Consider the following 12,729-nt stretch of genomic DNA (forward strand, 5'->3'; position numbering starts at 1 on the left):
ACAGTAGAAATGACCCGTGCAGAAAATCCTCTAAAACATTACAAGCTCCAAGCTAAATCAATACACAAAAAGCTCTCATCATTAAAATAGATCACTTCCCATCAGAGCAAAGAGAAAGCTAAATGAGACTTAAAACTAAAAATGAAAATAGGATGTTGCATAACTCTGTGAAAACGACTGCAACAAATAAGAAGTTAAAGACGCAAGATACATCAACTCCTGCCATCCTGAAAAAAATAAACTCATGAAGGAAATGGGCGCAAAACTGCCATCCCCGTCAGACAGAACATCAACCTGCACAACAAAACATTTACACAGACGCAGAAACGGAAACCTGCATTAAAAGGGACCGATGCAACGAAACAGAAATCAGTTCTACCTCCACTTCTCCGAGAGTCTGAGTCCACTTGTAGTTGGGAAGATCGGCCCCGTTACCAGCGTTGGGTTTGAGTTTTCCTTTGTCTTTCTCGTCCTCCTCCTCGTCTTCTTCGTCTGTCTTCTGCAAAGGTAATGCAAAACAAGCAACATCTGATTAAGAAGGTGAGAGCCAAAATCAAGCAAGTAGCTCCAAAACTTAAGCCAAAAAAGAGAAATGCTATATATATAGCATACATGTTTATAATGTAAAATGGAAAATTTCCTAAATAAATTATCATTTAATTAATATACTTACCCGAATCACATTAGCATTGAGTCACCTGAGATGCTTATCACTGAAAAACGCTTACCCGGCTAAAGAATTTAAAGGGAAGCAACCCCATCACCAAAACGAAAGTGAAAGTAGCTTTGGTAATGGGCCAGTACACCGGGAGTTACCTCCCATACGGGTGTATGCCACGTCACTTCCTCTAGGAACACGTGCCTATTATCATACGGCTTTAAAAAATCTTAAAACCATAAGCGGGGCAGGTGGGAGGGAATACAGTATGTGATTCGGGTAAGTATATTAATTAAATGATAATTTATTTAGGAAATTTTCCATTTAATATCATATTCTTACTCCGAATCACATTAGCAGATAACATCAACAAGGCGGTGGGCTAGAAATGAATCAAAACTCACCATCAAGTTCTGGACAGGAACTGGCCTGCTGCTATGAGCGCTGGAAGGCCTCTGGAGCCATCCTGTCGAAGAGCTGTGACGTCCCGAAGATAAAAGTTTATGAAAACATCTTCGGAACGCCAATACGCAGTTGTCAGCACCTCCTCTAGACGTCTGGAGCGCAGAACTGCCAGAGAGGATGCCCACGCCCTCGTTTCATGGGCTCGGGCCGAGTCAAGTGGCAAGGAGGGCATAACCCCCCCCCTCTTTGTGCGACTCCACTCATAAGCCTGCTTGATGAGCGAGGACACCCACCGGGCCAACGTTACCTTCGACAAATCTTTCTCGCGCCTAGTAAGGAGAGAGATAAACAACAACTTCTGAGAACTAGACCGAATCGGCTGAGTCCGGGCTAAGTACAGACGAAGTGCCCTCACAGGGCAATTGACCGAATCGGGGTCATCCGGGGCCAACGCGCTGGTCAGAGCCTTAACTCTAACCAGCGGAGAGGCCTGCCCCGGAGACTGATTCTTGGCCAGGAAATCAGGCCGGAAACGCAAAGATGCGGAACCGTCCGGCTCAAAGGAGATATCTCCAGGCTGACCCGACAGGGCGTGGACCTCGCTACCCCGTCGGGCCGTAGCCAACAAAAGGAGAAACAGCGCTTTGCGAGTGACATTGAACAGACTGGCCTCGCTTAAAGGCTCAAAATCCGCAGAACGAAGGAATTCCAGGATTAAAAACAAGTCCCACTTGGGAGCGGGCAAACGAGCTTTAGCTTCCTTAAGAGCAGCCCCTTTAATGACTGCAGCTATAACGCCCCCGACTCGAACAGAACGACCAATCTGCTTAAGAGTCGCCGAGATAGCGGAGCGCCGGACCCTCAACGAGGAGACTGAGGCGCCCTGCGAAGACATGAAAGAGAGGTGGTTAGCGACCTGAATAGAGCGCGGAGCCACCGAACTCACCCCTCTAGCTGAACACCAGGCAGTCCATGCCTTCCAGTGGGAAGCATAAACTGAAGAGGTGGACGCTCTATGCGAGCGAGCCACCAAGTCCAGAGTCAAAGACGACGCCCCAGAGCGCTTCAGCGAGTCCCGAACAACTTCCACACGTGAAGCTTCAGAAGACTGGGCTCCTCGTGTGGAATGCCTGTTCGGGGCTGCACTAGTTCCCCTCGCACGAGTGCGAGAGGAATGGGGGGCCCTTGGGCGAGCCGAAGAAGATCTGGAAACCAGACCTGCGACGGCCACAGAGGAGCGACCAGAAGAAGAAGGGCCGGCTCCTCCATCTCCGCTTTCCGGATTACTCGGCTGAGTAACGGAAAGGGAGGAAAGGCGTACGCCTCCAGACCCGTCCAGGGAAAGTCCAGAGCGTTCACTCGCCATGCCTGAGGGTCCGGGAATGGCGAGACGAACACCGGAAGCCTCTTTGAGTACCTTGTGGCAAAAAGGTCCACCAGAGGCTTTTGGACCTGGGCCCAAAGGCGAAGCAGTGCCCCGTGAGTGATCGTCCACTCCGACTGAAGCACCGTACCGGAACGACTGAGCGCATCCGCCAAAGTGTTCAGCCTCCCTGGAAGGTACCTGGCCGAGATCGTGATATGATGCTGAAAGCACCACACCAGGATCTCGCAAGCCCTCTCCGAGAGAGACGGGGACCGCGAGCCTCCCTGCTTGTTGATGTACGCCGCCACTGTCATGTTGTCTGTAAACAGACGAACATGTTTGGCGTACAGGGAGGGCAGAAACTTGGCCAGAGCTAGAGCAACTGCCTCTAGCTCCAGCAAGTTGATGTGCCACAAGGACTGCTCCGTCGTCCACAGACCGGAAGTAGTCTGAAGATCTGTATGTGCCCCCCAACCCTCCCTGGACGCATCTGTAAAGAGGTCCAGGTCGGGGAGGGGCACGACGATCGGAACACCTCTGCAGACCCACTCCGTGTCCAACCACGGAAGGGTCGCAGACTGGAACCATCCCTGCAAAGGGATGAGGGCGTCCCAGTCCACCAGAGGAGAGTCCACAAACGGCTTCAGCGCGAACTGAAGCGGACGTTTGTGGACCCGGCCCAGTGAAACCAGAAGAGCCATAGACTCCATCTGCCCCAAGATGGAGGCGAGCGAGCGGATGGAAGCCATCAGGAGAGGTAAAGTGGAGCGAATCTGGGCTTGGAGCTTGTCCACCCTTCTCTGAGAAGGCTGGACAGTCCAAGCGACCGTGTCGAAAGACATCCCCAGATAAGTGAATGTCTGTGACGGGGTCAGCTCCGACTTTACCCGGTTGATCGAGAATCCCAACGAGTTGGATTCTCGAAGAACCGTCAGGGTATCCTGCGAACAGCCGCTCTGGGACTGGTTCATGATGAGCCAGTCGTCCAGATAAGCCCGCAGACGGATACCCTGGGACCTCACCAGTGCACAGACCTGTCTCACCACCATGGTGAAAATCCATGGTGCGAGAGACAGCCCGAAAGGGAGTGCGCGAAACTGGTAGATCTGATCTCCCCACCGGAAACGAAGCCATTTCCGGTCGGCCGGATGCATAAGAATATGAAAGTATGCGTCCGTGAGATCGATCGAGGTCACCCAGTCTCCTGGGCGGAGAGAGTCTCGGACAGAGGCTGGCGTCTCCATCTTGAATTTTATCTCCCTCAAGAAAGTATTGAGGAGAGATAAATCCAACACGGGACGCCATCCTCCTGATGCTTTGGGAACAGCGAACAGACGCCCGTAAAATCCCAGGGAGCTGTGGACCCGAACTCTCTCCACCGCGCCCTTCTGCTCCAGGGAGGCAATTTCCGACTGCAAGACGGAACGTGCTTCCTGCGAGAAGGGGGGCTTGAACCGCGGAGGCACTCGGGTAAGAGGCGCCTTTTCCTCCCGCCAGAGTAGACAGAAGCCCGATCTCACCACTCCCACAATCCATTGGCTGTCTACTACCGACATCCAACGAGAAAGTGCCCGGGAGGGGCCTCCCGCCATCACCAAGGTGGAGGGCGGGAGGGAGGTGAGATCGGGAGCGCTTCATTGGGGGTGTGGCTTACTTCCAGAGCCGCCACGCCCCCTCCCCGATGCCGTCCTCTTCTTCCCACCACGAGCGGCCGGCGAAGCCTGCCGCTTCTGAGCTGGCTTGGGGTTAGACGATGTCTGAGCCTGCTTCTGTTTAGAAGGCTGAGACTGTTTCACCCCCTTCAGAGTGTAGTCAAGGAACTGACTGTCCTTGTTTGACTGAATCTCCTTCTGTCTGGCATCCAGTGCCAGCGGACAGAAGAGAGACTCCTCTGAGACCGGGGAGACTCTCAAGGTCTCCCTAGTAGCCAGCTCCGTGAATTGGGACTGCGAGAGGAAGAGATCCCTCCTGCAGAGTACCGCTTGGGTGTACTGCAGGGAGGAAAGACGCAATTGTTCCTCATTGACCTTGGCCAATGCGGTCAAAAGCGCAGAGACATCGTCCGCATTCTGTTCTTCACTGAGAGTGAAAGGAACTAGCGAATCGGTCAATGCCCGAGACAGAGCCCGAACGAGAGTCTCCGCAATGGAGGACAGTTCGATCTGCCGACGTCCAACCTCCTCAGCAGAGAGGAGGGAAGCCTCGGAAACCGGCAAAACCGAATCACGCTTGATCGGTTTAGTCAGAAGAGGCAGCAATTCCCGGGAAACCGGAAGGGTAGCCCTAGGGAGTGCAAAAGACGCCAGCCAATTCTGGCTCTGATTGGGCATGCCAAGCTTCCTATTGGCCGTAGGCACGAAGGAAGAGGCTTGGGCAGCTGAAGCCACCCACTGCTGAGCTGATTCCGGAACTGGACCAAAAGGAAGCAGTAACGGAACAGGCACTGGCCGAATACCACTCCCCGCATGTGCTGGACGAACCAGTGAATGCGAAAGTTGGTAAGCCACTGACGGAGACTCGGCGAACCGGAAGGAAGAAACATCCTCCTGTGCCGGCCGGAAGTCCGCCATGGCAGAAGGAACGAATGATGCGGAAGAGTCCGCAGCCACCACCCCTTCAGGAAAATAACGAGACGTTACTTCCGCCGCGACGTCAAGAACAGACTTGAGCTTCGACGGAAACACGCCCCGCGACTCCTCGCTGACCACTGATGGAGCATCAGAATAGTCACACGTGGAACCATGACCGAAGTCACCAGTTCCGGAAGCAGAAGCATGCCCTGGCAAACCGGAAACCGGAAAAGCCTGAGCACTAACGTCATCCTGCCGCCCAAAACCCTGTGAAGGTAAAGGGTAAGCAGGACGACCATCCGCAAAAACCGGAGCTGGATGAGCTGACGTCACTCCCCCGACTGAGTGGAGTGATGCCTGCTCAAGCCTAGGCGCTTGAAAGCCGGAAGGCGCACGCTGTAATCCACTATCTGGTATCCGGAAGGAACCACCAGAAGAGGAAGAAGCGTTTCCGGCCGAAACCGGAAGTGTAGTCAACGGAACCGCAAAATGCGGAAGTGAAGACTGCACTGGTTGACTTCGCGATCCGGAAGGACCGGAAGTCAGTGAATACTCCATCCTGCCGCGACCGCCGTAGCGTGCCGGAGCGGACGGATCATCACTTCCGGCAAGTGCCGGAAATGCGGCAGTCGAAACCGACTGCCGCCGCTGTTCGAACAAGTCCGGGGCCTCGTAGGTTATCGCCGGAAATGAAAGATCAGCAAGGTATCGGTCGTGACCCGATGCGAAAGAGCTGTCCCCCGAAGGAGAACGTCCAGGCGCCTCACGAGGGCTATCGGACCAGCTCTGCTTACCAACCGACGCTGAAGAGGGAGGACGCTGCTCCAAGCCGGAAGTGGAGGACAAAGACACGGAAGCCAATGCCCGGACGTCACTGCCAGATGCCGGAAACGCCGAACTGCTGGCGACGGAACGCTGAAATTCTGCCTGCACCAAGCTGCGGATTTCTGGAACCAGTGACTTTAACAGAGAGGAAACCAACGCACCTTGTCCAGGTGCTAACAAAGAAGACGAAGTCTCCGATGTAGAGACAGGTGCAGAAGTAACAGTAGCGCTAGGCGCCGCAAAAGAAGCAGAAGTAGTAACAGCGCTAGGCGCCGAGATTGGTACAGCCAACAAAGTGTTACGCTCTTGGTCTGTAACAAGTAACGTTGCCTTGGAAGAGGAAGACTTAGCCTTAATTTTCCCCTTGGGGTCCGACTTGCCACGGCGCTTGTCTGAATCAGACATGTTGACAACAACACGTGGCAACGCGAAAAAATTTACTGAAACATAAGTCTAAACGACTGGAAAATTCAGTAAACACACGCACTAATGCGTTAACAAAATACTATAGCTAAACTTGCCCCACAAGCAGAGGCACGGAGAGCTACAAACAAAGTCACACGAGCTAGAAAACTAACTCACACAACAAAATGGCGACACGCAAGACACTGACACAAACGTCAACAACACGTGGCAAAGTAAAAAGATTTACTGAAACGTAAGTCAAAACGACTGAAAACACAGTAAACACACACGCTTACGCGTCAACAAAATACTAAAGCTACACTTGCCCAAACAGAAAGAGGGCACGCAGAGCTACTAGCAAAGTCACACGAGTTAGCTAACTAACTCACACAACAAAATGGCGAAACACGCAAGTCACTGACACACAAGTCCGTAAAAAACGGACAACGTACAGTAACGAAACAGCGCAAACAACCAACAACAAACGGGAACGAGCTCACCAAACTGTAGGCAAGGCGAGCAGACAAGCTGGGTAACGTGGCCGGCGGGTGTCACTCAAACACACAAGGTCAGCCACAGAGCGTCAAAAAGTGAACCGTCCTCTCCGAGGTGAAAAAGACGTATGATAATAGGCACGTGTTCCTAGAGGAAGTGACGTGGCATACACCCGTATGGGAGGTAACTCCCGGTGTACTGGCCCATTACCAAAGCTACTTTCACTTTCGTTTTGGTGATGGGGTTGCTTCCCTTTAAATTCTTTAGCCGGGTAAGCGTTTTTCAGTGATAAGCATCTCAGGTGACTCAATGCTAATGTGATTCGGAGTAAGAATATGATATTAAATGTGTACATTTGAGAGCCTGCGTAGATCTACTGGTTTGTGTGTGTGTGTCTATCTGTCTGCCTGTGCTGTGCTGTGCTCTCCCTCTCTCTCATTGAACCTCTGTTCATATAACGTGTGAGTGTATGTACATGAGTTAGAGACACAGAGAGAGAAATAAGGGGGGTAAGTGGGGGATTTAAATAAGGGGGGTTAGTGGGGGGTTTGACAGCATGTGCATATTTGATGAATGTAGGTATGGATACTAACCATTGTAGGGTTACACATACACATACACATACAAGTGCCCAGCCCTTATTCGCCTGTGTCTGCAAGTTCCAACTATGTTCTTGTTTGTCCTTAAACAGGCTTACCTTTTCCTTTTCTTCCGTCTTCTGTTTTTTTGGTTCTCCAGCATCCCCGTTTGCCTTGACACCTTCTTTCTCCTGCACGAAAGTACCAAATATGTGTTGAATCAAGGAAAACAGGTGACAATCATGGAAATGTGACAATCGTAGAATAAACCTAATAATGTATTAAGGACTTGCAAAATGTTTCACTAACTATTTCGGTTTTTAAAGCCTTGTTTACTCAGCTCTTCATGAAGAGGAAAAGCGTGAGAAGCTGTCTACATTTAATTAAATCTCATTTAACACAGGAAGTTTAAAATATCTAGTGTTATTTCTAAACACATTTTTTCAAAGACAAATTAATTAGCATAATTAGCACTACTAAAAGGATTTAAGTAAAAACATTCATGTACATTTTTTACATTTTTTTGTTTGCTCAGTTTTAACAACTGCATGTCTTTGCTAACCTGATCAATTTCCCTCTGTAACTGTGCCGCCTCTTCATCCGTTAGCTCTTTGATCTTGGGCGCATCTTCCTTCTTTGCTTCCTCTTCTCTTTTCTTCTTCTCTGCCTCTGCTTTTTCCTTTGCCTTCTTCTCCGCTTTTTTCTTCTCTTTCTCCACCTGTTCTTTCTTCAGCTTCTGAGCTTCACTTTGGTACTTGCGAAAACTGGACATCACGAGCTGAAACAAAATCAATGTTTTGAACATAGGATCACTGCTTGATGGGGCGGGGATGTAGCTCAGTCGGTAGCGCGCTGGATTTGTATCCAGTTGGCCGATGTCAGCGTGAGTTCGTCCCCACGTTCGGCGAGAGATTTATTTCTCAGAGTCAACTTTGTGTGCAGACTCTCCTCGGTGTCCGAACACCCCCCGTGTGTACACGCAAGCACAAGACCAAGTGCGCACGAAAAAGATCCTGTAATCCATGTCAGAGTTCGGTGGGTTATAAAAACACGAAAATACCCAGCATGCTTCCTCCGAAAGCGGCATATGGCTGCCTAAATGGCGGGGTAAAAACGGTCATACACGTAAATGCCGTGGGAGTTTCAGCCCATGAACGAACAAACAAACTGCTTGATGATTGTTCATCCCCACGGATAACATAAAAACTGCCTACTTTTGCCCAACAGCTTAGTTCAACCCAGTAGCTTTCCAATAAAATACTACTGGACACAGCTCAGTGCTCAGAAATACATCACAATCATAAATGTGTTAGGAACATTGTTCTAGAGTCAAAACTCATGTAAACTGTAAAAATTGTTGAAACAAGACCCTGATTTAACAAGGACAAACATGACATGTTAATAAAAACACAATGCTAGCAGGTATCTTGTGTGATGTTGAGTTCAAAGGAGGTTACTTCCCTTAGTCTTGGTATGGTTCGCAACATTTGCCAAAAGCGAAACTTCTTACTGCAAGAAAACAAGGCTACTGGAATATCAGCAGTTTATTAAAAAATCCTTCTTAAGATACCAAATCAAAAGCTCTGTATTTATAGAACTTTTAGAAGGCTAATCAATTAGAAAACAATCCAATAAAACAATTCACACAGAAACCAATTTGTCTTTTTCTTAAATTGTGGAGACCAAATTACAACCAACCAATACAATAGGAAAACAAGAGGCGAAGCCTTCAAGGCTCACGTAAGAAATCGACAAACAGTAACACAAACTCAATCACTCCGTCACACATACACACATACACACACACACACACACACACACACACACACACACACACACACACACACACACACACACACACACAGTAAGCATAGGTGAAACTGTGCAAGAAAGCGAGACACTAGATCTGCCAACTAGTCTCGGCCCGCTCACAATAACAATGACCGAGACTTTCAGTAATTCCTTCGCGTGACGTCTAACCCTCTTATGTCATAATGTGACGTCTTCAAATGTTAAAGTTTCTATCACACACGTCAAACACTTTTGACCGAGACGTAATCTTCTTATGCGAGCTTTATCCATAGACTCGGAAATGTTAAAGTTTCTATCACACACACACACACGCACAGACAGACAAAAGTTAGCATCGCATAGGCTACACTTACGTGAGCCAATTATGAAGAAAATAAAGCTAAACAATAAATGAATAGTGAAAAGTGTTACCTCCTCTGCCTGGGCTGATCCTGTCCCTGTGTAGAAGTCTGTTTTTCTCTGGAGGAATCCAAAGAAGTTACCCAAAAGCTGAAAAAAAGAAGCAACATGTATTTTAAACATGAATTATTTTTAATCATTCATAATTATTTATCATCAATTCAAACTACTACAGGGGCCGATCTAGGGAGAAGGGACTTTCTGTCTATTGGTGTTACCGGTTGCGTTGTGATTATATAACCTTATCTTAGGCCTGTGATGCACCACAAAGTTACATTATATCTTCAGCGTCTGGCGGGGAAGACCCCCTGACCAGGGCTTCGCTCCTCGATCACATCGGTGCCTCTGCGGCCGCTGGACCCCGACCACAATTTGGAACCCCCCCTTCATTACCCTGTGATCCCCCCTTGATTTGATCTTTTCAGGATTGTGCTGTTGTACACTGTGAAGGAAATCACGAATAACACTAACAGGCAAAGTTTGATAGTGATATCCTCCACGCTTTTAGAGCGCTAACCAGAGATAATAGAGTGACGTAGTGAAGTGTGGTTTCACGGATTGTGAATTCAGCTCACTGACCGAGAGAGTTGACTTTGTAAATCGCAACGAAGATATCGTTACACTTAACCACTGTCCAGCGACAGGGAGGGGTTGTCACGGGAATCGACCGGGAGAAAGGAAGCCCGAGTAGAGCACTTAACAGGTAAATGGAATAAGCATTTGAATATCGTTAATGTTTATCGCATAAGTCGAATCGACTAACACTGTAACTTTAAACATAGCAGACAGATATCTAAGACAAGATGTCCTCTATTTATGTTGTGCAGTGCGTCGTGTAACCGGTCATAAAGGAAAATAGCGGCCAGATGACAGAATGAAGGATCTGAGGAGCCGCCGGAATATTACGCCTTTAGACTCGCATAGCTGAGATTCGACGGGATTTCTAGAAGCTAGTGCACGGTTATGTTTGTCCGTAGAGTTGGACCATAGTGGTCACAGGGTGGTAGAAACTGAGTAGACCGAGGTCACCAGTAGCAGGAATTAGTAGTAAAATACACTTCCTAGTGAACAGCAATAGAAGCTGTGTAATTCTGCGTATGACCAGAATTAAAATATGTCCACAATATCTTAATTACTTAAGAGATACGGAATACTTAGTAGACAGAGCAGACGGTGTTTTAAGTCTGCCGTAGTAGAAACTATAACTGGTTTTTGTTGACTACACACGAGCCGTGAGTAGATACCTGTAAACTAGATATCGTGTGCCTGTGAGTTCACGGACTGTTTTTGTAGTTTTATACCTCAGTGAAGGATAGAGAGTTTTGTCATTGCAATTGTGTACGAGATTGTCATCTTGAGTGTTTTTTGCCAACCAAAACTGTGAGTACTGGATTTTTGAGTACCTAACCTTTATGTTCATGATTGTGTGTATTTGTGTGTATGTTTGTCATACCTGTATAATACAGTGGAGGGAACCTACATTTGGAGTTGTGTTTGTTTCTGTATGATAGCGTACTAGCGCATTTGCATTCATTCACATACACAGGTTCTTTATGTGATTCTCATCAATGCATGTTCCTTGGTCATGTTTGCAATGTATTTCATTATATAATTCAAACTTCAGAATTACAAAATATCTTCTCAGAAGCTTTGAAGATTTGTTGAGGAACATCACTCACCTTCGAGTCTTCTGTGTTCTTGGAGTCGCTTCCTGGGGAAAAATATTGTTCAAGACGGTTTGCCTCTTCCTACAGTCTGTGTAAGGTCAAATAAATACAGTTGAAGGATTGTTTGAACTGCATGTACCTTTAATTTTCAGCTTCCGTCCGCTGCAGGTTGTTATTAACCATCATTTGGACGAATCTTCCACCTTGCGTCAAATCATGCATCCGGCACCGAATATGCATACCAGCGCTCATTGGTTAATAACAGGATATTCGATGATTATTTTCCCGTGGGGTAGCTTCCCTTTGCTGCACAATATTTACATATGATATGATATCATATGATATGTTGACAGACTGGTACTTGGCTGTTGAGCCTTTGTCTGATCTTTTGATCAGTTGCTATCCTAGCCTAACTTTGGGCTAGGTAACGTACACGATCTTTTGACCGTGGCCTATATGTTTTACACCAATGAGCGCAGGTATGCATATATTCGGTGCCGGATGCATGATTTGACGCAAGGTGGAACCTGGCGGCTCGCAAACGAAGATTCGTCCAAATGATGGTTAATAACAACCTGCAGCGGACGGAAACTGAAAATTAAAGGTACATACAGTTCAAACAATTATTCAACTGTATTTATTTGACCTTTCACAGACTGTAGGAAGAGGCAAACCGTCTTGAAAAATATTTTTCCCCAGGAAGCGACTCCAAGAACACAGAAGACTCGAAGGTGAGTGACGTGCCTTGTAGTCTTTCTGTGATAGTAGTAGTCCAGTGGACGATACCTTCCGCCTGTGGTTTCAGCCCATGAACGAACAAACAAACAAACAAACTCATACTCAGTACACAGGTATCGAAACCCCTGCAAAGATTCTTCTACTGGTAAAATTCAAGAGCCCGTTGACTTGCCAATGGTCATATTTAAATCAATAGCTAGAATATAAATATAAACTGAAAGTAAAGGAATTCTGACAGAAACTTCCAGACCATTGGGATCAATAAACGAGCTGAAATCTTTCATTTCATATCAGGCGATTTTGCCTTACCTCTTTGATTCCTCCCTCACACTGCTGGGCCATGGTCACTAACATGCCATCAAAACGTTCTGGGTCGGAATTCTGTGACATTTTGCCTGAATTTGTTGAGTGTACGACGAACAAGTTACTTCGCAACACGCCTTGATTCGTTTTTCGCAGGGAGATAACTCAAAGAGACTGAAGGCATGACGAGGTAAAGTTATGTTGCGGCCCATCTCGGCATCGGCGCTGTTCCAGAAATGAGCTGCGCTTTGTTGGAATACCAACAATGGCCGCCATTTTAGGAATTCCAACTTTGCAGGCTAAGTCATTTGAGTCATGTGTAACTTCGCGTATATAATGTACATAATGTTTTTAACCTGCTGCGGCAGAACATATGCTTCTGCATTGAACATTTTTAATATCAGTGGCTCTGATTTTATCACTTTTTAATTCTGATCGAATAAAATATGCCGAATTCTTTTATATCCCATTACCCCCTAACACAGTAGACAGAGCAACAATATTAACT

At 47.6% G+C, this 12,729-nt stretch overlaps 1 protein-coding gene across 1 annotated transcript in view; it reads right to left on the reverse strand.

Annotated features, from left to right (window-relative positions):
• LOC138961383 (nuclear migration protein nudC-like) overlaps positions 1 to 12,394 on the reverse strand; it is a 16,638-nt gene extending 4,244 nt beyond the window's left edge. The window contains exons 1-5 of the mRNA XM_070332999.1: positions 12,228 to 12,394; positions 9,526 to 9,603; positions 7,865 to 8,080; positions 7,422 to 7,493; positions 380 to 499 (exon numbers count right to left, since the gene is read on the reverse strand). Coding sequence (XP_070189100.1) covers positions 380 to 499; positions 7,422 to 7,493; positions 7,865 to 8,080; positions 9,526 to 9,603; positions 12,228 to 12,308 — 567 coding nt within the window. The 5' untranslated portion in view covers positions 12,309 to 12,394. The remainder of the gene's footprint in view (positions 1 to 379; positions 500 to 7,421; positions 7,494 to 7,864; positions 8,081 to 9,525; positions 9,604 to 12,227) is intronic.
• Positions 12,395 to 12,729: the final 335 nt, after the last annotated feature.

The sequence above is a fragment of the Littorina saxatilis genome, linkage group LG3, assembly GCF_037325665.1.
Source record: "Littorina saxatilis isolate snail1 linkage group LG3, US_GU_Lsax_2.0, whole genome shotgun sequence".
Lineage (NCBI taxonomy): Eukaryota > Metazoa > Mollusca > Gastropoda > Littorinimorpha > Littorinidae > Littorina > Littorina saxatilis.